The sequence below is a fragment of the Mustela nivalis genome, assembly GCF_964662115.1.
Source record: "Mustela nivalis genome assembly, chromosome: 15".
NCBI lineage: Eukaryota > Metazoa > Chordata > Mammalia > Carnivora > Mustelidae > Mustela > Mustela nivalis.
In genome coordinates this window covers 30,748,139-30,774,973 of record NC_139034.1, presented here as the reverse complement: position 1 = coordinate 30,774,973, position 26,835 = coordinate 30,748,139, and the positions used below count along the sequence as shown (strand labels likewise).

The 26,835-nt window shown below is 46.0% G+C and overlaps 2 protein-coding genes across 8 annotated transcripts in view; one reads left to right on the top strand and one right to left on the bottom strand.

Annotated features, from left to right (window-relative positions):
• LOC309849244 (uncharacterized protein) overlaps nucleotides 1-12,562 on the bottom strand; it is a 46,809-nt gene extending 34,247 nt beyond the window's left edge. The window contains exons 1-2 of one of the 3 annotated variants that reach the window (XR_014303614.1): nucleotides 12,035-12,561; nucleotides 11,015-11,164 (exon numbers count right to left, since the gene is read on the bottom strand). Coding sequence is in view for 1 of the 3 variants with exons in the window: in XM_082701589.1 (XP_082557715.1) it covers nucleotides 11,015-11,164; nucleotides 12,035-12,068 (184 nt within the window). In the remaining 2 variants the exon portion in view is untranslated. Of the gene's footprint in view, nucleotides 1-11,014; nucleotides 11,165-12,034 lie in introns of all 3 variants that reach the window. The other 2 variants (XR_014303615.1, XM_082701589.1) reach the window with 2 other exon arrangements.
• Nucleotides 12,563-15,479: 2,917 nt separating this feature from the next.
• LOC309848547 (cysteinyl leukotriene receptor 2-like) overlaps nucleotides 15,480-26,835 on the top strand; it is an 84,949-nt gene continuing 73,593 nt past the window's right edge. For 4 of the 5 annotated variants that reach the window (XM_082700273.1, XM_082700272.1, XM_082700269.1 and 1 more), the window contains exons 1-2: nucleotides 15,480-15,567; nucleotides 21,084-21,206. The gene's annotated coding sequence lies outside the window, so the exon portion shown is untranslated. Of the gene's footprint in view, nucleotides 15,568-19,361; nucleotides 19,536-21,083; nucleotides 21,207-26,835 lie in introns of those variants that run through there. The other variant, XM_082700270.1, reaches the window with a different exon arrangement.

Genomic DNA, 26,835 nt, shown 5'->3' with positions numbered 1-26,835 from the left:
AACATAGACATGTGAATTTGCATCATCTTCATAGCTGAGTCGGTTGAATATTCCCACATACGGGCGTGGGCTTTATTTACGTTGTTGCAGACCAAGCTGATTGAAATTATGAAAAATGTCTTCTGTAGCACCTTCTGGTGAATACAGCCCTCGTTGCCAAACCAATCAATCAAATTAGAATTGCTTTTTGACAGGAAAAAATAGTTTGATCATTCTCGTTCAATGTAATTGTGTTTTGGTGTCCAGGATTGTAGTCCTGTGTGTGCCCTGACCAGGAGGCAGGTTGGAAGGGGGGTGGGGGAGGTGGGCAGGCAGGGAGACCTGCCTCTGGCTTCCTTGTCTATATCCATGCTGGGTGGTTTGGCCAGCAATCCCCAAGATGGGAAACCCCTTGACTTGTCAAAGTGAGCAGACTGCTGCTGAAAAGTGACATCTACCTTTTTCTAAGTAGCTCCTGGGGACCAAAATTTATCTTTAAGACCTCAAGAGAGACAGAGAAGGAAGAATTATTTTCCAGGAGGCCTCCACTTAAAAAAAAAATTAATTAATTAATTTAATAGATAGTGTAAGAGAGCAAAGAGGGAGTGCAGCAGAGGGAGAGGGAGAAGCAACCTCCCTGCTGAGCAGAGAGCCCGCTGAGGGGCTCCGTCCCAGGACCCTGGGATCATGACCCATGACCGCAGCCCAAGTCAGACACTTAACTAACTGAGCCACTGAGGTGCCCCCAGGAGGCCAAGTCTTAAAAAAAAAAAAATAATAATCAACAGAAGCCCATCAGGGTCCTGCATTCTAGGTAATCCTGAAGGAAAGTCGTTGTCTGTCAAAGGCCTGAGCAGGAGCAGAGGGATAAGCAGAACCATCTGATTCTGGCTGTGGCCAGAGTGGAGCTCTCAGCCATTTGTGCCCTGCAGGACTTTATCCCTTAGGATACTCTATGGAAATCACTTTCTACATCTTGGACATCTTGGACCTAAAACTGGTTGTCTGACAAAGTACCTTTGGTGGCTCTATCCATGGGCTGACTGCTCACTCTTGTCTACACCCGTCTTCTACAATCCCCTTCTCCCACCTAACAAAAGAAAGACATGCACCTTTTACCATCCTGCATTTGACATATGTTGTGCTGGTGTAAGAACCTGCACCAGAGGAGTGCCTGGGTGGCTCAGTGGGTTAAGCCTCTGCCTTTGGCTCAAGTCATGATCTCAGGGTCCTGGGATGGAGTCCTGCATCAGGCTCTCTGCTCAGCAGGGGGCCAGCTCCCCCACCCCCTGCCTGCCTCTCTGCCTACTTGTGATCTCTTTCTCTCTCTATGTCAAATAAATAAATAAAATCTTTTAAAAAAAATTAAAAAAAAAAAAGAACCTGCACCAGACAACAGCACTGTGAGGATATTCAGATTTAAGAGGAGGAGCTGGAGGAGACCAAAGCAAGGGGAGCCATCTTATTTCTTTCTTAAGGGAAATCCTAATGGGCTTGGGGTGGAGAATGTGAAGACGATCTCCTGTCTGCTTTGTAGCTCCTTGAGTGCCAGGCTAAGACATTTTAGTCTTTTTTTTTTTTTATGATTTTACTTATTTATTTGACAGATAGAGATCACAAGTAGGCAGAGAGGGAAGCAAAGAAAGAGAGAGAGGGAAGCAGGCTCCTTGCTGAGCAGAGAGACTGATGCGGGGCTCAATCCCAGGAACCTGGGATCATGACCTGAGCCAAAGGCAGAGGCTTTAACCCAATGAGCCACCCAGGTGCCCCTAAGACATTCTAGTCTTGCGCTGCCTGACTCCGGTCTGCTTTCCCAGCCTCAGCACCTGTTGCATCATGCATCCTACTGATGGGAATAGAACTGGCTTCCCCACACACCCTGTGCTCTTCCCATGTCTGACTTGCTCTGACCTTCATCTTGGTCTATCAAAGTCTCTTTCTAGGCTAGCATACTGTTTCCTGATTATTCCCTAGTACAAGCCTCTCTCCTTTCTCTTAATCCTATAATATTCTCTACTATCTCAGGGCATGTATTATATTTTGCCTAGTGCTATAATTATTTAACTCCACGTCTCATGGCTTTTGAGGAAAAAGACTCAAATTCCTCTTTATATTTCCCAGTTTTCTAGTTCAAGATCTGGTATAGAGCAGGTACTTAGAAAGTTTTTCTGGTCCCAGGTCCATCCCAGGTTGTGTGAGTTTATAAAATATACCTTCCAGGTATATACAGATTCATGTTCTCTGATCAAAGAATGCATTTCTTCTCATCACACCTCTAAAGAATGACAGGATTTGTCTTGAAACTTAGTAGCTTCTAGAGTTCCACCAAAAAGCATCTGTGAGGGTAAGGAAATTTTTGCATGTGATCAGGGATTTTTGCCATGTATGATGATACACTTTGGGTGGCATTTCTAAAACACTGCATGGTGCTTCTAGGTCGTAGACCTTTACTCAGTGATGACATCCTATGCATAAAGGAAAAACAGGAAGCTCAGTCTGGGCTCATGCATCTCTCTCTCTTTCTTATGGGAGATATTCTGCTGATGACCCAGATTCATTTGTTGATAGAAATAGTCTTTAAAACATACCAAGTACCAAATGTGTTTGGGAATGCATGGAAACACAATAAGATCAACAGACATCAAATGTCATAGTAATTCCCAAGCATGTTGAAACTCCAATTAAATGTGTGGCTGAGAATGAAATGATGGTCCTACCATCACTTAACGGAGACAGGATAAATGAAAAATAGAACAAGGGATGAAAAAGCTCCACCTAAATCATATCAAAATTGGCAGGGACCAAACTTGTTTAAATATTCATAAATCTGCAAATAAATGGAGTGGCTGGAATGGTTCTGCAGGATAGTGGTTCTCCAAAACAAATCAGTTCAGACAAACCAAAGAATTCCAAAAATGAGGGCTACACAAATTGTCTTACATACAATGCATAAAGAATTATGCTTCTGGAAAAAATATGGTTTTTATTTCACCTTGTAAATTAGCTATCAAGTGGGAGAACAAATTCTTGAATGGAAATGTGTGCCAAGGTTTATGGCACAGCACGACGGTTTCTTGCCTGGGAGCTTCTTGTTAGATCTGCTGGTAACCCGCTGAGTGACTTTGCCCAATGATCTGTCCATTTTTATTCTTTTAAAAAACTGAACATTGGCCATTGAGTGCAGATAGGAACTCTTTGGACCGCTAATTAGTCTTATTGGAGAGTTGATGAAGTTCTAGAATCTAGGTGAGGTTTGGTGGGGTGAGGCCTGGAGCCAATGACCAAAAAAGAATTCTTGAGACATATTTGGTGCAACATGGTGGCTTATTAAAGCACAGGAACAGGACCCATGGGCAGGAAGAGGGGCTGCCCCTAGTTGTGAGGGATGGCAGGTTATGTACCACACGGTTGGGGGAAGGTAAGGGAAAGGGAGGTTTCAACAGAACTTTCATATGCTAAAGAGGGCCTACAAGGTACCGGATACAGGAGGTCTTGCGGCATTGATCAAGGTTGTCTTTACCTTTTATTTATTCTTTTAAAAGATTTTATTTATTTATTTGTTTATTTGTCAGAGAGAGAGAGAGAACACAAGCAGGCAGAGTGGCAGGCAGAGGCAGAGAGAGAAGCAGGCTCCCCACTGAGCAAGGAGACTGATGTGGGACTCCATCCCAGGACCCTGGGATCATGACCTGAGCAGAAGCAGCGGCTTAACAAACTGAGCCACCCAGGTGTCCCTGTCTTTACCTTTTAGCAGGCCATTAACACCAAGATAGTTGGGAGATTCCTAAAGAATATCACATTTGGGGGTGCCTGGGTGGCTCAGTGGGTTAAGCCTCTGCCTTTGGTTCAGGTTATGATCCCAGGGTCCTGGGATCTAGGCCCGCATCGGGCTCTCTGCTCGGTGGGTAGCCTGCTTCTCCCTCTGCCTGCCTCTCTGCCTACTTGTGACCTCTGTCAAATAAATAAAATTCTTAAAAAAAAAAAAAGAATGTCACATTTGTCTCACCTAGGAGTGCTGGGGGTGAGGGGGGAGATTGCAAGGTGTCAGCCTTTTGCTTTGTCCTCAGCCAGCCTTCTGCTCCCTCATCAGAGTCACCTATTTTTTTTTTTTTAAGATTTTATTTATATGAGAGAGAGAGAGAGAGAGTATAAGCCAGGGGGCAGTGGCAGAGGGAGAGAGAGAAGCAGACTCCTCCCTGAGCAGGGAACCCAACATGGAGCTCAGTCCTGGGGCTCCAGGTTCGTGACCTGAGCAGACGGCAGACGCTTAACTGACTGAGCCACCCAGGTGCCCCAAAGAGCCACCCATTCTTTAGATGCTAAATTTAGAGAATTCATCTACCAAGTCTCTTACCCAAACTGCCCTTCCTCATTGAGCACCTACTACAAGCTCTGCCTGCCTGGCACCTGAATATTTGGCAGCCTGGGTGTTCCCATGGAAACCAGTTCTACTCTGGGAGAAATTTCTAGTCTGGCTGTAAATTGGGGTTAGCGAGGTCAGCCTCCATTCTGCTAAAAAACAAAGCCAGCCTTTCATAGGAATAAGAAGTTGGTGCGTTACCACATGTTTTTCCAACATCCTCTATAAAAACCCTTTGTAGTGCTCACTGGATGACCTCTCACTGACCTTTCTCTTATATTCTAAATGCCGTTGTCATGCCAAGCTTGATGAGGGTTTTTATTCTTTCTGCAATAATAGGGTTGTCAGACTTAGTAAATAAGGATATAGGGCATCCGGTTAAATTTGAAGTTCAGATAATAAAACAAAGAATTTTTTAATATATAACTCATGGGACATAGTTACACTAAAAACTGTTCTTTATCAGTCTGAGATAGACTATAATGGGATATCTTGTTGGCAACTCAATACAGGGATTCAAATGTCCTAATTTTCACATCCATTGTTTCTGCTGTTTATCCCTCATATCAGGAAACAATGAGGCACAACCAGGAACTACTTTAGTTACCTGAAAAGAACATGCAGTCTCCCCCCCAGAAAAAAAATTATGAATAAACACATAATAGATACACTTTTTATTAATGAGTGTCCTGAGGGTTGTCTAATCTTTTCCCTGATGTGATAACTACTTCCTTTTAGTCTTTACCTCTTCATTTTCATCTCTGGCACCACTTGTCTCACTTTCTTCAATAAAAAAAGGAAAAATCCTTTATTTCACCTCTGCAATGCGAAGGACAGTGGTTCTCAAATCCTTTGGCTATATGGTCTTCCTACTCCCATGAGTTCCGAGTCCAGTCAGGAACAGCCACCCTATGCCTATTTTGGTTTCCATTACTGAGTAGTGTGTGTGTGAAGTAAAGGTGACCTTCCCATTTCAGTTGAAACCTTTGGAAAAGACACTGTTTTCTTTTCTTTCCTTTTTCTCTTTGTTTTTGTTTTTAAATTAGCATAGTTATGGGGGGGGGTCTACCCATGTCTTCAGCGCTTTCTCTTGGCTACTTTTCTTCCAACTATTGACAGCACTCAACACTTCCCTCTGAGGGTCCTCAGGGAGCTGGTGGCCTCCTGCCCAGGACATAGCCTGAAGGCAAGTCGCTTTGCAGTTGTGTTTGGAGACACAGCATTTAAACTTCCATCATTACTAAGAAAATTAAAACAAAACAAAACAAAACAAACACCCTAACCAAAAAATACTAACTTCCATCATCGCATAAAGTTAGGGGGTCTAGGGAAGAGGGGCTAACTGGGAAAACAAACAAACAACTGCATTTTATTTTATTTATTTGACAGAGAGAGACAGCGAGAGAGGGAACACATGCAGGAGAAGTGGGAGAGGGAGAAGCAGACTCTCCACTGAGCAGGGAGTTCGATGCAGGGCTGGATCCCAGGACCCTGAGCTGAAGGCAGACGCTCAACTGACTGAACCACCCAAGCATCCCTACCCTGCACTTTTTTTTTTTTTTTTTACTCATCTCATTTAATCTTCCTGGGGTGACCACAGCAGATAAGCATTATAATTTCCTCCATTTTTTCACACGAAGAATCTGAGGCACAGAAAGCCGAGTCGGGAATTCAGATCTTTTGATTCTGACATCTCTGCTCTCAACCTTTTTTTTTTCCCCCCTTCTGGAGGTTTCCCATGGCTATGCTTTAAATTTCTTTTTGCAGCAGCTGAAAATAATAATGTATTTTCTATGATCCTGTGTGTTTGTGTGTGTTAAACACATACACGCTCTTTGTTTAACAAATTTTGCAAATCTCTAGAAGGATACTAAGTAGAGGCCTCTGCCTCTCCTACTCCTTTTCTATTTCCCCAAGGTAACTATTTCCCTAAGGTAACCAGTGGTGAGCAGTTTGCGGCTCAGTCCCAGTATTTACTGTGAACATGAACTTCTTGGTGCTTTCTGTCTCTTCATCCATTTCTGCCACAAGCCTGCCTTTCCTTCGCTGGGTGATTTCTTTACAGTTTTCCAGTGTGTTATAGAAGCCCAAAGGGTGTGGGGGCTGGTGCCTCACCAGCTTGGGTATTCAATCCATCCTTGCATGGTCTCTCAATAACTTCAGGAAAAGTCTCTCTTTTACTGAGGACTTTTTTTTCTTTTTTAGTCTGGGAGTGTTTTTTGGCTGGGGAGGGCGTGGGTGTGGTGGTAGATGGGAGGGTGGGAGGGTAGGAGGGGTGGGAAGGAGAATCACTGTGCTGGAATAAATGAGTGGGTCTTCCTACAGAGAAGAATTTCCTCAGGTGATAGGTCGTGAGGTTTAAGAGGCCTGTTGCAAGGTTTTACTGCAGCCCAAATAATTTATGTCAAATGAAGTGCACCATGGTTTAGCTTTCTGGCTTTTACAGTAGGATTTGTTGGGGTAGCTTAATGTTTTAATTAATTAACTTCAAGCTGGTATTCTATATAAACACAAATTGTCATTTCCCCACTCCGGAGTCCCTCTTAGACATAGAAATGGGTAATGGCTGAGCAAAATGAGGGGAGTTGGAATTACTGGCCAACTGTGACTTCATCTGAGTTTCATATCTCAGGGAGTAACCATCCATCCAAGGTGCAACCCCAGCCTTCGCCCCCTGGGGCCAACTCACAAGACCAACGGAATAGGAACGCGGGGCCCCAATAAGGCAAATGGGTCACCAAAATTCTGATCTTTCTAGATACAAAGGAATGTGTACTCACAGAGTTCTACAGTCGTTCAGACTCTGACTGCTCCATTGATGGTCATTGATGCTAATTTTCCCAGCAGAGCATCGAGAGATAGAGAAGGGAGGACTCAGAGGGTGGCCTAAGCAGGTGCAGACTGCCCCCCTCTGGAAGCCGGGCACAGGCAGGTGGAAAGGGCCAGGCTTGGTGGTCACAGGTCCTTGCCATTGATGGCGGGGTGAACTTGGACATGAACCTAACCTCTGGGGCCACTGGAAGTTAGTGGACCAGAGGCTCGCCTCCCTGGATGTGTCTGCAAATTCCTTAGTACAGTGCACAGACTAACGGCCTATCAAAGCCCTGCTAGTGTGTAGCCATTACTTTGTCCCATCTGGGTTTTACCATTTCTTTGCTTTTGACACTTTTCTCTCAGAATCTGCAGAGGGTGGCAGAACGCTTTGGTAGGCTCTCCCCTCTTGTCGCCTCAGGTTCTCAAGGGTTAGGCGCAGCTGGCCTAGGACCCAAAGCCTGTGAGACTTTTAGGGGCCTATGATAATATTTTAATTTCTCTTTAGATCAGAAGAAAAAAACGCACTTGTTAATGAACAAATGGCAATGAATCCAGTCTACATTATATCGATCTTTATACTGGTGCAGTCACAAGATAAAATGTTTAATTAATTAATTAATTAATTTTTTTAAGGAGGAAGAGACTTCAAAGGCAAAAAAGCCTGGAGCCCTCAAATCACGATGCAAACCTGAACATTCTGGAATCACTTCAGGCTGTCAGCAGGCAGCTGGAGGTGTCTTTTGGCAAAGGCCTGAAGGGTCGAGGGGATTTGGGAGATACCTTTTATCAGCTACTGAACAGCACACATACCTTTTTCTGGAGCAAACCTTCAGTGCCTACATAAGCAGAGCAAACAGCTTCTGTTTGCCCAGGCAACTTACCAAGTAGGAGTCTGAAGGGAGGCCTGAGGGGAGGATGAACGGCTCTGAATTCGGTGTTTGGGATGAAGGGGGCCACATGAGGGCACTTTTCAAACAGCTAAAGCTTACATCTTAGATCCCATGTTGTGGAGGCCAAGAAAAACAGGGCTGTACCCACCTCGAGTCTAGCCCTGACGTAAGTACAGCCATCTTGGCAAAGCAAAAGCTGGCACCTTGCACCCCCTCTCCACCCGCTCCCCTCCCCTCAGTAGTATGTGTGACATTCCTTGGCAACCCCTAGCTGCCCTAAAAGAAAAGCAAATAGTTAACTTGCAGAGATCACAATCCTGCAAGACAGGAGTCTCCCTCAGTTTACAAATGTCCTAGTGATTTACAACAAAGAATCTATCTTCTCAATAGCCCAATTTCAAGAGACAAATAACTCAGTTCCTTAAGTCCTATTGTCACCCTCCCCACCATAAAACTGAAGCAGGCTGAGGCAGAAGGAAATGTAAATAAAATTAAATTTCTTCTAAACCTAAATCTCACTAACAAGGACACTTGATGGGAGAAATGTGAAACTTTATCTCTAACCCTCCAAGATAGTGTCAGCGATTGTTCCCAAGCATATGACCCACTGATATACATCTAGAGGGTCTCACAAGAAGATTTTTATTACTGGTAATGAATAACCTTTTCCCCAGACAGTAGTTAGCCCCTCAAGGTCCTGGAGACCTCGCTTCCAAAATTCCTTAGTGTTAGGGTATGGAGTCGACCACCCCTCAATTAGACAGAGAACACTCTCGATAATGCAAGTCACACAGGGACGTTTATTTCCAGCTACCTGGGGTTCAAGTATCTGCCTGGTGCAGCGGGTTTCAACAAGGACCCCAAGTACTCAAAGCCAAGGGCTCATATAGCATTTCCAAAGTACTTAACACACAGCAATTGTCCATAGCTCCATTCACACCTGGCGCCACACTTGACAGCTTACCTTTGCATCACCCCCAGGTGGTTTAGTGAGATAAGCTCTTTACCAATGCATCTAGTCCACAGCCGCCAGGATTGACTTGTTTTCCAAAACTTGTATTTCTAGCTTGTTTTTCAAGCTTCCCCTAGTCCTTCCTCCCTCAACTCAGTAAACTGGCTTCCCGGCCTTCAAGATGGCCGTTCTCATGCCAACCCATTCATACATTCCCCCCTTTAGTTGTTTATAATGAGGAATCCTGCTCATTGATAAAGCAGTCGTAGGGGCCCTCAGGAGCAGGCAATTTCTCATCCTGCTGTCTTAAAACCATGAGCTGGACGGCATTAACACAATCTTTTACAAAATTAATAAGCTTATTCAGAATGCAAGGGCCAAAAGTTAGAATGAGCATAAGCAAAACAAATGGGCCAACTAAGGTAGAAACCAAGGTGGTGAACCAGGGGGTCCTATTAAACCAAGCCTCAAACCAGTTCTCCCGTGCCTCCCTCTCCTTCTTCCTGTTGGCTAATCCTTTTCTCACCTTAGCCATGGATTCTTTTACTACCCCAGTTTGGTCAGCATAAAAGCAGCATTCTTCTCCTAATGCGGCACATAGTCCCCCTTGTTGGAGGAGCAACAAATCAAGCTCTCTTCTATTTTGGAGTACCACCTTGGACAGGGAGGTGAGAGATTTTTCTAAATGACTTATAGAGGTCTCTATTCTTTCTAGATCCTCATCTATGGCCGCCCTCAGAGAGGTCATTCCTGTTGTTGAATAACCAGGGAGGCTATGCCAGTCCCAACTCCAGCTACTCCTAACCTGAACAAGGTAGCAATAGTGCAGTGATGGGCTCTCTTTTACTTCTCTCACTTGTGCCTTTACTCCAATGAGAATACATGTGTTCCTCAGGGTGGTAGAGGATGTGGGGCATCACAGCCACCAGGACACAGAACTCCTCAGAGGCATTAAAGACCGAGGTCAGGAGGCACGGGGTGAGGCCAGTCTTTGAACATATCCACCATCCATTATTTTCTGGGATTAGCCACTTTGGGCCACCTTTCCAACTAGGGGTGTTATTTATGGAAGTGCAAAGACTTCGTTTAACATGTAACACTCTCCCTAGGCGGGTTCTGTTACCACTCACTCCCTGTAGGGTTAGACCGATTTTACGGTCCCCGCATGAACATTGAGAGGGGCTCTCCTTTGATAATAGATTATAGGTGGCATTTAGCCCTATTGCTTCATAAAACGGAGGCTTCACATCATACATAACACATCCAACATGAGGCCTTGAGATTAGGGCTGGTGGCATTAAGGGTCTCATACATAGTAAGCATTAGTTTCCATACGGAGTCTTCAAGGGCCTGTGTAGTAGGTGCCGGGGAGATTATAGGGGTGTTAGTCTGGGGTCTTATGGTCCTCTTTGTGATTTTTTTTTTTAACCTGGGTTCTTGGTAGGGGCAGGGGAAGCTGGAGGAGCCTTTTGGCCAGCCGGAGGAGCCAGCACCCTATTTGGACCTACAGGAGTATTGCTCATCTCTACTGCCTCAACCTTCAATCTAACAAAAATAGTGGATCTCACATGTCCCCGGTATTTGTAGAACACTATTGCCCACTGTTTTCCTTGAATCCAATTTTTAACTCCTTCCTGTCTTCCCTGGTCAGTGAACTAAACTCGGATCCTGTCTAAGTCATAGGGGAACAAGGCCCTCGAAGGAGAGGAACAGCTGCCTCTCTAGGCTTCCCTTGATTAACAAAAGCAAATTTTAGAGAGTCTGGTCATGAAACCGCCCACCTCCAATCCCCATCATTAGAGGTGACACAGGCCCAACTCTTACAGAAGGAATACTGGACCTCCCCGCCCCCACATTATCGGCCCTTAGAGTGTCCCGGGCAGGCATAGAATCCATAGCTTCGAGCTAAATTGGGTGCCCTGGACTCGTAATGAGGGTTGATATCCCTGAAGCAGAAGGTTAAGTCTGGCCACCATGTGGCTAGTGGGGCCATGCGGGTGATTTCGTTGAGAGTCCTACCAGTCTCTCCATTGGTCAGGATCCATGTCTGCTTATAAGGCTGACGAGGTTTGGTTTCTGCATGGTTCCTTTTCCAGTCGTTGAGCAGGGTCAGGACCAGCAGCCACTTCATCATTAGACTGGACGGGAGATTCGGTGCTTCCCCGAGGTCTGGAGAGTTATAGAATCAGGAGGTTATCAGGGTGTTCTTGCACAGTCCACCCCCTGGCTTGTCTCTGCTCCGGCTGGGTGGCTCGGCGTACATGGGAGTGGTGGACCCAAGGCCCAATGCCGTCAACCTTTAAGGCAGTGGGGGTAACCAGAACAACCACATAAGGACCTTTCCATCTTTCTTCTAAGGTTCGGGACCTGTGTCTCCTTACCCATACCCAATCCCCTGGGACAATATCATGTTCCGGATTCGGTGTATCCCTGGTCTCATACAAAAAGCGCACCATGGGCCAGATTTCACACTGAACCTCCTGTAGGGCCTTCAAACTGGCCAGATAATTTGGGGTCACATTAGAGTCTTGGTCTGGCAAGGCACAGACAATAACGGGGGGTGGTCTCCCATATAGAATTTTGAAGGAAGTTAATCCATGCACATAAGGGGAGTTCTGAACCCGGAATATGGCATAGGGTAGGAGGGTCACGCCAGTCTCGATGGTTAATTTAAATAAGGTGTCTTTTAAGGTTTGATTCATCCTTTTACCTGCCCGGAGCTCTGGGGACTATAATCACAATGTAACTTCCAATTGGTCCCCACCACTTGGGCCAGTCCTTGTAGGACTTTGCTGATGAACGCCAGGCCCTGTTATCGGACCCTAAAACCTCGGGACCCCATATCTAGGTATGATTTCTTCTAGTAATGCCTTAGCAACAACCTGGGCAGTCTCTCCTTTGGTGGGGAAAACGTCCACCCAGCCTGAAAAGGTGTCAACCAATCCCAGCAAGTACTTAGACACCCATACCTCCCAGGTTTTACCTCAGTAAAATCCACCTCCCAGCTTCGTCCTGGTGCCCTCCCCCGTACCCTTGTACCTGTATGTAGGGGTCCCTTCTTACTGGGTTTCATAGCCTGGCATCCAATACACTGATCCACGATCTCCTGGATTTGGGTTGTTTGTCCGGGGAACTGGAGGCACGCAGACTCAAGAATTGTCAGCAGTTTTCTCTTTCCTAAATGGGTGGCTTGGTGCAGGTTGGAAAGCAGGAACAGTCCTAGTTTTGCCTGTAGATTCCCTCTGAATAGCGATGCCACCCATGCCTATCAGGCTCTGGGCAGTGGTGGTTTTGGATCCATTGCATATCCTCTGGGGTGTAGTCAGGTCACGGGGGCAAGCGTGGGCGCTCAGTTGCGGGCAGGGCGAGTGTCAAAGTTGGTGAAGCTATTGCTGCCTTTTTGGCGGCCTCATCCGCTCGCCGGTTTCCTTCAGCCTCCGAGGTCCGGGCAGACTGGTGTCCAGGGAGGTGGACAACTGCAACTGCCCGGGGCTTTTGCACGGCCGCCAGTAGCCTCTGCACCTCTGGGAGATTACGCAGTTCCTTTCCCTCCGCTGTAACAAAGCCCCTCTCCCGGTAGATGGCGCCATGCACATGGACAGTGCCGAAAGCGTAGCGGCTATCGGTGTAAACAGACATCCATTTCCCTTTAGCCCATTCTAACGCCTCCGCTAGGGTAATCAGTTCAGCCTTTTGGGCTGAGGTCCCCGGGGGAAGCGAGGCACTCCAAACGTCATTCCCGTCTTGGTCCACCACTGCCGCACCCGCCCTTCGCACCCCATCCATGATGAAGCTGCTTCCATCAGTGAACCACACCAGCTCACTGTTGGGGAGGGCGGTGTCCTGGAGGTCGGGGTGCACCTGGGTAATTTCTGTCATGATCTCCTGGCAGTCATGCAGGAGGGCTTCTAGATCCGGGGTTGGCAGCAGGGTGGCTGGATTCAGTGCAGTTGGTTCAGCAAAGATGATCCGAGGTGCATCTAACAAGAGTCCTTGGTAATGGGTCAGGCAAGCATTGGTCATCCACCTGCCGGGGGGATGTTTCAGGACTCCCTCGATCGCATGGGGAGTTACTACCTTCAGATGCTGCCCAAAAGTGAGTTTGTCTGCATCCTTTACATCAGGGCTACTGCCACGAAGATCCTTAGGCAAGGGGCCATCCTGAAGCTACTGGGACTAATCTCTTAGATAAATAGGCAACCAGGCGCTTCCATGGCCCCAGGCACTGCATCAGTACCTCTTTTGCTATCCCCCTCTTCTCATCGACAATGAAGAGGGTGAAGGGCTTCAGAGGGTCTGGCAACGACAGGGCTGGTGTCATTAAGAGGGCAGTCTTAAGTTCATCAAAGGCCTTTTGCTGTTTCACCCCCCAGGCCTTATCTTTGGTTGCCTCATACAGGGGCTTCACTATCTCAGCATACCCCAGAATCCATAGCCGGCAGTAGCCCGCTGTCTCTGGAAACTCCCAGACTTCTTGGGTCGAGGTTGGGACTGGGAGCCTCTTTCGTAGCCTCTGTTAACCATCTGATCCCTTCCTTCAATTTATACCCCAGGTAGGTGACTGTCTGCCTGCATATTGGGGCTTTCTTTGCGCTGGACCCCTAGCCCAAGTGTCCCAGTTCCTGGAGGAGGTCTCCAGTGGCCCGTTGGCACTCAGCCTTGGTGGCGGCTGCCAGAAGCAAGTCATCTACGTATTGCAGGAGTGTAACTGAGGAGTGTAACTGAGTCACGACTCCCGTGGAACGAGTCCAGATCCTGATTTAAGGCTTCATTAAACAGAGTAGAAGAGTTTTTGAAGCCTTGTGGTAGTCTAGTCCAGGTTAACTCTCTGGAGGTTCCTGTACTGTCATCATGCCATTAGAAGGCAAAAATGTGTTGACTGCTGGGTGCCAGGGCTATCCTTTAGGTCCAGGGTAGTATACCAAATATGTGAAGGGGGTAAGTGACTTAGCAGGGTTTATGGGTTGGGGACCATGGGGTGGATGTCCTCGATCCTCTTATTTACTCCCCTCAAGTCCTGGACTGGCCTGTAATCCTTTCCCCCTGGTTTCTTAATGGGGAGAAGCGGGGTGTTCCAGGCGGAGTGGCAGGGTTTCAGTAACCCAGCTTCTAAGAGGCGGTTAATGTGTGGGGCAATCCCTTTTCATGCCTCAGTGGGCATGGGGTACTGGCGGACCTGGATAGGCTGGGCCGAGGCTTTCACTTCCACCACTACTGGTGTTCGGTGGGTCGCCAGACCCATAATGCTATCTCTGCCCATGCCTGAGGGTACGTTCTAAGCCAGTAATCCATCTCATGGGGCCACTCTATGGGGGAGGAGGTGTCCTGCAGGACAAACAGGCGATGCTCATCTGCGAGGGACAAGGTCAAAACATGAAAGGCCTATTCCTGGCTGTCCATTACTTTGATGCCATCCGGCTCAAAGCGGATACGGGCCTGGACTTTGGTTAGGAGATCACGCCCCAACAGGGGGGCTGGGCATTCAGGGATAACCAGGAAGGAGTGGGCCACTTGGTGATGGCCCAAGTCCACCCAGCGCCTACCGGTGCCTTGATAAGCCTTGGACCCAGTTGCCCCCTGCACCAGGCTGGTTTTCTGAGATAGGGGCTCCATGGGCTTGTTTAAAACTGAGTACTGGGCTCCTGTGTCCACCATGAATCTCACTGGTTTCCCCTCCACATACACAGTTACCCAAGACTCGGGGAGGAGATCCGAGTCCCGTCTCCCCTAGTCCCTGTCCATTCCTGCCAGCAAAACCCGAGCGTCCTGTCCGGTCTGGTCCTGGCGCTTGGGGCATTCCTTCTTCCAATGTCCATATCCTTTGGAGTTCATGCATTGCCCCTATCTAGCCTGGGCCGCAGTTTTTGAGGTAAGGTTGGTCCAGCTGGACCCGGTCCTGCCTGGGCTGTGCCCTGCACCCCTGCCAGGAGGATCTTAGCCATCTCCTTTTGCTGCCTTTTGTTCTCCCTATTCAGATGCTCTCTGTCCTCTTTCCTAATTCTTTCTCTTAACTTCTTATTTTCCTTTCTGATCCTTTCCTCCGGAGTCTCCCGAGTGTTAAAAACTCTCTCTGCCACTTTCATCAGATCCCGAATGGTCATTTCCCCCAATCCTTCCTGCTTATATTTCTTTCTAATATCCGGGGCAGCCTGGTTTATAAAAGACATCATTACAGCTGACTGATTCTCCTCTGCCAGGGGATCCAAAGGGGTGTAGTGCCTATAAGCATCATAGAGTCGTTATAAGAACACAGCCGGGCTTTCCATTTCCGCTTGTATCACAGCTTTTACCTTAGCCAAATTGGTGGGGCGGCGTGCCGCTGCTCGGAGACCTGCCCTAAGAGTCTGGCGGTAAACTCCGAGACGTTCCCTACCTTCCACGTTCCAGGGGAAGCGCTCGTAGATCAGGTTCGGCAAGGTCGTTGGCCGTCAGTTGTCGCGGGGGGGTGGGGGGGGATTCTTTCTGGCCTCCCTGAGGATCCGCTCGCGCTCTTCCGTAGTGAACAAGGTCTTAAGGAGCTGCCGGCAATCGTCCCATGTGGGGCTATGTATATGCATGACAGACTCAAACAGGTCAGTCAGGCCCCTCGGGACTTCAGAGAAAAGGGGGTTTTGAGACTTCCAGTTATACAGATCACTGCTTGAAAAGGGCCAATACTGGTAAGATCGTTCCCCATCTGGGCCAGTACCTCCCAGGGCCCCTACGGGGAGAATGGGTGCCCCGGCTGAGGTGGAGGAGGATGGTTCCTCTTCTGGGGTCTCCTCCCGGTGCCTAGGAGACCTTAATTCCCACACCGGTCCCTGGGCCGGGACCAGGGGAGCTGAGCGGGGAGGCGGATGAGTGAGGGGGCTTGGGAGGGGCGGCTGCTTCAGGTTGGAGCGGCGCCACAGGTGCGTATGGAGGAGGGGTTTCTTCAAAATCTAGGTCTATCAGGGAGGGGTACAGGTCCGACCCTTCCTGTAAGACAGGTTTCTTGGATGGGTTCCCCAGGAATTTCGGTTGGGCGATAAGAGCGGGCGCAGTAGAGTGGTGGGGGTGCCCCGAGAGCACCCGGGGGGCGGGGGATCCTCCCGCTTCTTGTGGACAAATGGTTTCAGCCAGGAGGGAGGACTCTCTACCAAAGCTTGCCACATAAAGATATAGGGATATTGGTCCGGGTGAGCTGGTTGATCACTCTCGGACTTTCTTTTTCTTTTTGCTTTTTTTTTGCTTTATTTCTTCCTTGCTTCCTTTCAAACAATTGATTTTTTTTGTTTGTTTTTTGTTTTTAATTTATTTTTTATTTTCAGCATAACAGTATTCATTGTTTTTGCACCACACCCAGTGCTCCATGCAATCCGTGCCCTCTATAATACCCACCACCTGGTACCCCAACCTCCTCCCCCCCCCTTCAAAACCCTCAGATTGTTTTTCAGAGTCCATAGTCTCTCATGGTTCACCTCCCCTTCCAATTTCCCCCAACTCCTTCTCCTCTCTAACTCCCCATGTCCTCCATGCTATTTGTTATGCTCCACAAATAAGTGAAACCATATGATAATTGACTCTCTCTGCTTGACTTATTTCACTCAGCATAATCTCTTCCAGTCCCATCCATGTTGCTAGAAAAGTTTGGTATTCATCCTTTCTGATGGAGGCATAATACTCCATAGTGTATATGGACCACATCTTCCTTATCCAGTCGTCTGTTGAAGGGCATCTTGGTTCTTTCCACAGTTTGGTGACTGTGGCCATTGCTGCTATAAACATTGGGGTACAGATGGCCCTTCTTTTCACTACATCTGTATCTTTGGGGTAAATACCCAGGAGTGCAATGGCAGGGTCATAGGGAAGTTCTATTTTTAATTTCTTGAGGAATCTCCACACTGTTCTCCAAAGAGGCTGCACCAACTTGCATTCCCACCAACAGTGTAAGAGGGTTCCCCTTTCTCCACATCCTCTCCAACACATGTTGTTTCCTGTTTTGCTAATTTTGGCCATTCTAACTGTGTAAGGTGATATCTCAATGGACTTTCTTAAAAATGACCAGAGAAAAGGTTCCCCCGCAGTGGCCAGCCCACCTTAAAAGTAGGCCATTCTGCAGAGCAGAGGGTATCAAACTTACCTTTTTTACTTCCACGCCATAATCGTGAGCCTTGGAGCGGATCTCAGGGAAGTGGTTCAGGAGCAGGGTCTTAGGTGTTACCTGAGTCTGTCCCATTATTATTACAAAAAGAAGCCAGGAAAAGACAAGAGACACAAAGCCAGCAAACACACAAGTTTGAAACGAGTTTTCTAACACCCACTGGCCAGTCAGCCACATCACATCCACAGGTGCCATCCCACTCACACAACACTCAGGATCCTTACCTGGCTGTCCAAATGGCGTCCACTGTGGGCGTTGTTCTGGCATTCTTTTGTCCGTATGTCTCCAGCGACTTCCAGTAATGGAGCCTCCAGGGTCGCAACCTGCTTTTTCCTTCCCATGAGAATTCTTAATTGGGACCGGGCAGAGACCTGTTTCAGTCTCTGGTCGAGGACCCGTTTCTGTCCTCCCCTCTTGGAGGTGGCCAATCCTCCTTCCGCGGTTCCTTTAGTTAAACCTCGGTATTGGGGAGTTGTCTGTCTCTCTGAGGAGGGTCTTAAGATCTTGGTGGAACCTCCAAATGTTAGAGTATGGAGTCGACCACCCCTCAATTAGACAAAGAACACTCTCGATAATGCAAGTCACACAGTGACGTTTATTTCCAGCTAGCTGGGGTTCAAGTATCTTCCCGGCGCAGCAGGTTTCAACAAGGACCCCAAGTACTCAAAGCCAAGTGCTCATATAGCATTTCTAAAGCACTTAACACACAGCAATTGTCCATAGCTCCTTTCACACCTGGCGCCACACTCTGACAGCTTACCTTTGCATCACCCCCAGGTGGTTTAGTGAAACAAGCTCTTTACCAATGCATCTAGTCTGCAGCCACCTGTATTCTGGTGCTTAGGATTGACTTGTTTTCCAAAACTTGTTTTCCTAGCTTGTTTATCAAGCTTGTTTTTCAAGCTTCCCCTAGTCCCTCCTCCCTCAATTCCATAAAATGGCTTCCCGGCCTTTGAGATGGCCATTCTCATGTCAACCCTTTCTTACACTTAGAGACTTACATCATCCATAACCCCCTTTTTTCCTCACCCATGGCTGAGTCTACCCCTACTCTGCCTTTTAAAAATCCTGACTGTAATCTGGCTCGGGGTCCAAGTCCCTACACCCCTATGTCAGGTACACTTGGGCCCAAGCTTAAGCTTGCTGAATAAACCCTCGGTGCATCAGTGCTTGGCTCCTTGGTGGTCTCTCAGACATGAAAACTCAGGAATAACATTTGGAGGTCCTACTGAGATCTGGGAGACTCCTAGTACCCCAACCCAGAGGGTCTTGCGCCCGCTGGTGACTGCACTCGTTGTCATCTGTTTACACGCACACTTTGAGAGCTCCAATCTGCATTTTTTTACCCATAGGAATTCCAACTTGTACTAGGGTTGACGTTGGCTCAAGCGGACGCATGGCAGGCCATCGACCACAGGGTCTTGTGGAGACGTCCCTTGCCCCCACAGGGGGTTCGAGTTCCCCGCCGTTTCAGAGGGTTAGAGTCCCTCACTGTTTCAGGGGGAGTGAGAGTTCCCCTAAGCGGTTGGTCACCAGGGGGTTCATGGTCCCCCAAGGCAGCCAGGGGGTTCGAGTCCCCCTAGGCGGTCAGGCGTCTTGTTTTTGTTGTCTGTTGTGCTGTTTGTTAAGTTTATGGAGATTTTTGGAAGAGACGTCCTTTGCCCCTTTGGATGAGACGTCCCTTACCCCCACCTGAAGGACAAGATCCTCATCTGTGAGTGTGAGGAGAGCCAGCTGCTGTCGTGGGATTCTCCCTTAACTTCCTTTCAGTTTTGTCTTTGTGGCTGTGCTGGATTGTTTGTCTTTGTGAATGTGTTCTTATTGTCATTGGTGTCTTTGTCTTGTTGTGGTCATGGCTTTGCACCAGGACCCCAATCTAAGGGCCTTTTGCAGAATAATAGGCCTTCTAGTAAACCCAGGTTGCTGGGCTACCCCTAGCAAAGGGGACTCTTGATTTTATCTATGTTCTTCCTAATAGATGTGGGGCTTCTCCCTCACTCATTTCCCATGTTAAGGGCTATAATTGGAGCCAGCTGGGGTTAGTCTAACTCAAGACAGAGACTTTAAGGAATATTCCCAAGCAGCTGCCGAAACTCCTTTTGTTTCGGGGAAATTCCCTATCTTCTCTGACCCAACTTAGACTGCTTAGCCCCTCCCTCCTTGCTGGTGGGAAAGCATGTCTGCTCTTCTGTTGGGGCTGATGAGCTCTGAAACCAGGAAGCCTTTCTCCGCCTCCTGGCAGCACTTTGTTTCTTCTGTCTCCCCCTTCTCCTGTTTGTGCACCAACGTGTGTGCAGCCTGCACGACTAGCCTCTAGACCATGCACCATGGCTCCTTCTCTCTTCACTGTCAAGGAGCAAAAAGAGCAGCCCCCGGACCTAACACCCCCCACTCTGGATCTTCCCACCCGTGTCTCAGGTAAACATTCAAAGTGGAGTGGGCCCAGGTGGAACGTAAATCAGTATTTGAACTAAGTTAAGTTTGTTGGTTTAATTAAGATAGACATGTCTTTTAAGCAGTAAATGTGAAACTTGGAAATTTACTGAAGGTCCAATAAGCTCGTGTTATTTGTTAAAATTTGTTAGCAAAGAGATGACTAAACTGATGGTTAATTGTCTGTCTCAAAGTTTTAATGGGTAATTGCTGAGATAGCTTTCAAAGTCTTTGGTAACCTGAACCTTTAAAGTTTTGGTTGGATGACAAATGGAATTAAATTATGCACATCTAGGTCTTAATCAAATAGGATAAAATGCTAAGTCATTAATTACTGAATGTAGGTTTGTGCTTTTGACTTCTTACTGCAAAAAAACTAAGAATATTTAAATCTGTTAAGTAAACGTGTTTTGTGCTTAACTGATTGATAAATTTGCTATCTAAAGAATTCTGTTATAACCGTTCACAATTGGTTAATAACTGACTATAGGTTAAAGTGTTTCTAAGAGTACAAAATGCTAAGTGTAACTAATACTGATGGAAATAAAGGAAGCAACTCTGTATGTTGGCAAGTAGGAGATATGTAAGAAAGATTTAAGGAATGGGAATACATTTTGTTGAAGGTAAGAGAAGGTAATTTCGTCCTAAATGAGATGGTTGTTTGGAAGGAAATGGCTTTGGACAAAACCTGAATACGAAAGAAAGTTGTAGAAGGTTTATGAAGGGAAATCTTCAGGAAAGGAATTTAGACATGGTCAGGATGGACTAAGATTGAAATGAATGGGTTTTAAAGGTACACTGGTATAAGACTGAAGTTCTCTCTGTTCAAAAGGACAAAGTTTTCTTAGATTAATTGATCTGCTGTTAAGAAGAAAATGTAAATGGTTTTCTTTTTGCCTGTCCAGAAAAACCACTTTCTCATTTTGCCTATATCAGGGATAAGTATATCCCTAATTATATTTAGGCATGTGCCTTAAAACTTTATAAGATTTTAGCAAATGTGGACAAGATTTAAGTTTTAAATCTCTCTAACTCGTGCTTTTCCTTGGTATGCTAAGTTACTCATGAAGTACGGCTAAACCAATGATAAACTTTGGGTTACATTTGGGTAAAGGCTATAACTATTCTAGACATCCTATGCATTTCCTAATGTTTTGATAGATCATCACTTGATCATAATTATGGAAATGTTATGTGTTACAGAAATAACCTGATTTCCTTGCCAGCTAAATTGTAAACTCTCGTCTCATCAGCTCTAACCATATCCATTCCGAGTTTTTGCCATTTGTAATTGTTTTAATTCTCTTGTAAAATGAGTTTTATCTTAAAGGAAATTCATATAAAGGACTTTCAGGACAAATACAGATATTTGATATGCTTGAAAATCCTAAAACTGAAATGGGTAAGAATTTCCAAAACTAACTAAAGCTGCATTCACCAGATTTAGTAACATAGGACTAAATGAACTAAAAGATTATAGTGTTGTATCTGTTATTTTAGACATTGCTGGTTCTCTACTGTTTGTTCTTCCAGACCAAGAAAACTTTTTTCTTAAGATGTCTGTGACTTACAGAAATGGAAAAATATTTATTTGCAAATGAATCAAGGCATTCAACTTTTCTCTCTACCTGAATCCTCTGAAACCAAAAGGTCTCAGTAAGTATTCTTCCATGGCAATCAGTCATTTGCATAAGTTCAATAAGAATCTGTTCTCCTTGAAACAGGACACCATTGGAAACACTGGTTATTTTACCAAGGCTTTGACTGGGATGTCATATTTGAAAAGACTCAGATATGACCAGACAGTTTAAGGAACTAAGGTTGACTTTATGAAAGCTGGAGCCGTAAAGCCCTTTGGAACTGTTGGCCTGATACCTTGCTTACAGAGTTCCCAGCAGCCTCACCAGGTGAGTAAAGAATGTCACTCCCCGGCAGCGGCAGAACCTCAGGAAGAGGAATTCGCCCAAGTAGACAGGTATTGCAGGCATGTCTGATGGCAACTATGTGATTTGGCTTCTGGCCGGGAGAGGCTACTAAAATTTCAACCTAGAGATTCCTTGTAAGACGTTCCAGCAAAGCAAATTCTAAAAGATCTATATGATTACTCACTGTTCTTGCTGAGCTTATGTAAATAATTAGGGCAAGTTTGTTAAAACTGGACTTGTTTTTCAAATGAATTAGTCCTGATTTGGCTATCTCTGGAAATGAGGGTTATTTTAGAGAGAAAAATTAGTTTTAATAACGGACCTTTATGGGTGTTAAATTCTAGATTTGGTTATCTTTTAATATTTGTTTACCTAAGCTAGATAACTTGAGGTCAACGTCAGGGAAGTTGCTTGATAGCACATTGAGACTATCTTGCTTTTGACAATCAGACAGCCCCAGAGATAAAGAGGAAACTTCAGAAAATTGAAGGATTTGAAAAGAAGAATCTGAGTTAGTGAGAATAGTAGAAATAGCCACTGAGGACTATGGGTCAGGCTTGCGGGGGATGACAGCTGTCCTACAGATTCTGCAGGAAAAGGGTATCAGCTGTCAGCAACAAAAACACAGCTTTGTCAGAGCCATGCCACTTATTTAGGCTTTCATCTCCAAGAGGGAGCTTCTTGGGAGCTACTGGGCTACTGCAGCTGTGGATACCGCGGTTCCTGCAGATGGCGCCTCCTCTCTATGAACTGAGTAAGGAAGGTTTGACTCGAGCTCTGGGACCTTGGCAAAGGCTAGTAGTCTATCTTAACAAAAAAACTAGATCCAGTAGCAGCTGGGTTCCGCCTTGCCTCCACATAATTACTGCCAGGCCTTCCTGGTCAAGGATGCACATAAATTGACTTTGGGTCAAAATCTCATCTTGACCACCACTCATGCTATTGAGGGCCTTCTCCGGACTCCACCAGACTGGTGGGCAACAAACGTTGGAGTGACGGGGTATCAGGTCCTCCTCCTTAACAATGACTGATCAGCCTGTACTCCAGTCACTGCAGGCATTACAGTCTGTCCAGCCCACGCAGGGATCCTAACTGCCCACACTGAGACAGAGACAGAGCTGGAACCACTTCCTTAGCAACTCAGGGACTTGGTTTGGATGTGCTGTTGCCACGTGGAAAACTTGGAGCCTCGCTGGAAGAGATCCCACATTGTGATCCTGACTACTCCCACCACTCTCAAGGTCGATGGGATTACTCCCTGGGTCCACTACACCCACGTCCAGCCAGCTGACCCACACGCCATTCTCAAGGACTTTGTCCCAGAATGGAAAAGTCAGCCCAGAAGGACAATCCCCTAAAGCTAAGACTGCGCCATTCTCACGTACCCCACTAATGTTACTTATATTATGCCCTCTTCTTACACCAGTGCGGGGAATGAAAAGTAATCCTCATTATCCTCCTCCTCTTTACCTTTGGGCCCTGAATTACCAATAGATTAGTATCTTTTGTCAGAGAAAGAGTCAGTATGGTTCAATTCATGGTACTCAGACAGCAATACCAACCACAGGACTTTGTTGCTGAAGCCAGCTTGGACCCATGATTGGGTCCTACCTTGGGTTCCTCTGAGAGGGGGAAATGTGGAGGCCAAGAAAAACAAGGCTGTACCCACCTCAAGTCTAGCCCTGATGTAAGTACAGCCATCTTGGCAAAGCAAAAGCTGGCACCTTACACCCCCCTCTCCACCTGCTCCCCTCCCCTCAGTAGTATGTGTGACATTCCTTGGCAACCCCTGGCTGCCCTAGAAGAAAAACAAATAGTTAACTTGCAGAGACCACAATCCTGCAAGACAGGAGTCTCCCTCAGTTTACAAATGTCCTAGTGATTTACAACAAAGAATCTATCTTCTCAATAGCCCAATTTCAAGAGACAAATAACTCGGTTCCTTAAGCCCTATTGTTGGCCCCCACCATAAAACTGAAGGAGGCTGAGGCAGAAGGAAATGTAAATAAAGTTAAATTTCTTCTAAACCTAAATCTCACTAACAAGGACACTTGATGGGAGAAATGTGAAACTTTATCTCTAACCCTCCAAGATAGTGTCAGCAATCGTTCCCAAGCATATGACCCACTGATATACATCTAGAGGGTCTCACAAGAAGATTTTTATTACTAGTAATGAATAACCTTTTCCCCAGACAGTAGCTAGCCCCTCAAGGTCCTGGAGACCTCGCTTCCAAAATTCCTTAGAGACTTACATCATCCATAACCCCTTATTGTCCTCACCCACCACTGAGTCTACCCCTACCCTGCCTTTTAAAAACCCTGACTGTAATCTGGCTCAGGGTCCAAGTCCCTACTCTGCTGTGTCAGGTATACTTGGGCCCAAGCTTAAGCTTGCTGAATAAACCCTCCTGTGATTGCATCAGTGCTTGGCTCCTTGGTGGTCTCTCAGACGTGAAAACTCGGGCATAACACATGTAAGTGCTTGTTGATGCCTGTGTGTGTGTGTGTGTGTGTGTACTTATTTATTTATGATTTTATTTATTTATTTGAGAGAGATAGAGGGAGAGAAGGAGAGAGAGCACAAGCAGGGAGGGCAGCAGGCAGAGGGAGAAGCAGGCTTCCCGCTGAGCAGAGAACCCATCCCTGGACCCTGGTATCATGTCCTGAGCCAAAGGTGGATGTTTAACTGACTGAGCCAACCCAGGCGTCCCGACGCGAGGATTTTTAAAGGAAATGTCTTTATACCACATTTCTTAGCCTTTTCTTTCCATTTTGAACTTTTATATGTGGAATGTACATGCACACACACACACACACACACAGCCTAATGGTCTTAAGGATTAAAATAAATAGGGACTCCTGGGTGGCTCAGTTGGTTGAGCGACTGCCTTCAGCTCAGGTCGTGATCCTGGAGTCCCTGAGACTCCATTGAGCTCCCTGCTAAGCGGGGAGTCTGCTTCTCCCTCTGACCCCCCCACTTCTCATGCTCTCTCTCTCTCTCTCATTCTCTCTCTCTCAAATAAATAAATAAAATCTTTTTAAAAAGATTAAAATAAATATCAACAGTGTCTTGTTTCATCTTTCTGTCTCTCTACCTCCTATTCCTATTCCTTAAAGGCAATCACCTTCGGCCCTCCTAAACCCCTTCTATTTTTCTGGTAATTAGCTCCATATTTCTTTCTTTTATTTATTTATTTGACAGAGAGAGATCACAAGCAGGCATAGAGGCAGGCAGAGAGAGAGAGAGGAGGAAGCAGGCTTCCTGCTGAGCAGAGAGCCCGATGCGGGACTCGATCCCAGGACCCTGAGATCATGACCGAAGGCAGTGGCTTAACCCACTGAGCCACCCAGGCACCCAGCTCCATATTTCTAAGGAATATAAACATACTGATGCTTCTGACTCATCAGTTACAGACAGTAGCTGTTGTTGTTCTGTTCTGAGAAGTGAAGATTTAGCTGCTGTACATCCCCCCACCTCATTTCTCCTCACTCCCAGCTACCAGTAATTTGATCTACATTTAGAAAATTCATTATTAACACTATGATTAGCATTATGGAAATGCCCACCACTGAGCCAACAATTATATCCCCTTTCTTATATCATATTTAGATTGTCCAGAAGTTAATATTTGCCTCACTTTGATTATTGGTTTAGTTATCATTTTGTACCACTCTTTAATTCTTCCTGAAGTGTCCAAGGAACATGTAACCTATGATCAAAAGCATCATGTAGGGGCGCCTGGGTGGCTCAGTGGGTTAAAGCCTCTGCCTTCAGCTCAGGTCATGATCCCAGGGTCCTGGGATTGAGTCCCGCATCGGGCTCTCTGCTCAGCAGGGAGTCTGCTCCCCCCCCCCCGCCTGCCTCTCTGCCTACTTGTGATCTCTCTCTCTCTGTCAAATAAATAAATAAATAAATAATCTTAAAAAAAAAAAGCATCATGTAAATTATCCGTTGCTTTCATCCCTCTGGAGACCTACTAGAGCATCGAGAGGGCTTACTGTCCACCCTGCTGACCTCCTGGCATTCCTTCCGATGCCTCTCCTACATGGGATCACAAGGTACCAGATCCACTAATCACCCTTTTTTTCCATTTTCACTCTTTCCTCGTCTTCTAATATTGACTCTTTTGATGGTAGCTCCTTTTGGAGGCATACCAGAGACATATAAATTTTTTCATGGTGCTTCTGAAAATGTCCTAATTCTGCATATCTTCTTGACAGATTGGCTTCTTAGAATTTTAAACTATTTCTCTTCCACTGTTGTTGAGAAGTCCAAAGTCTTTCTGGTATTTAGTCCTTTATATTTGATTGTGTTTCCTTTATGGAGGCTTATTTTTTTTTTTTTTCTGGCAAAGGTGTTTTTCAGGTTTTGTTTTTATTTATTTACTTTTAAAAATTAACCTATAATGTATTATTTGCTTTAGGGATACAGGTCTGTGAATCATCAGTCCTACACAATTCACTGCACTCACCATAGCACATACCTTTCTCAATGTCCATAACCCAGCCACCCTATCTCTCTCTCCCACCCCCCAGTAGCCCTCAGTTTGTTTCCTCAGATTAAGAGTCTCTTATGGTTTGTCTCCCTTCTGGGTCCTATCTTGTTTCATTTTTTTCCCTCCCTTCCCCTACGATCCCCCACCCTTCCTCTCAAATACCTCATATCAGAGAAAGCATATGATCATTGTCTTTCTCTGATTGACTTATTTCACCTAGCATAATAACCCTCTAGTTCCTTCCATGTGGTTGCTACTGGCAAGATTTTGGTGTTTTGGTGGCTTCCATTGTATATATCTACCACATCTTCTTTATCCATTCACCTGTTGATGGACATCTAAGCTCTTTCCATAGTTTGGCTATTGTGGACATTGCTGCTATAAACATTCCAGTGCACATGGCCCTTCAGATCACTGCATTTGTATCTTTATGGTAAATACCCAATAGTGTGATTGCTTAGTCATAGGGTAGATATATTTTCAACTTTTTGAGGAAACTCCATACTGATTTCCAGAGTGTCTGCACTAGCTTGTATTCCCACCAAAGTGTAGGAGGTGTCCCCTTTCTTCACATCCTCATCAACCTCTGTCATTTCCTGACTTGTTCATTTTAGCCATTCTGACTGGTGTGAGGTGGTATCTCACTAGGGTTTTGGTTTGTATTTTCCTGACACCAAGTGATGTGGAACACTTTTTCATGTGTCTATTGGCCATTTGGATGTCTTCTTTGCAGAAATGTCTGTTCATGTCTTCTGCCCATTTCTTTATTGGATTCTTTTTTCTTTGGGTGTTGAGTTTGATAAGATCTTTATAGATTTTGGATACTAGCCCTTTATTTGATAGGTCATTTGCAAATATCTTC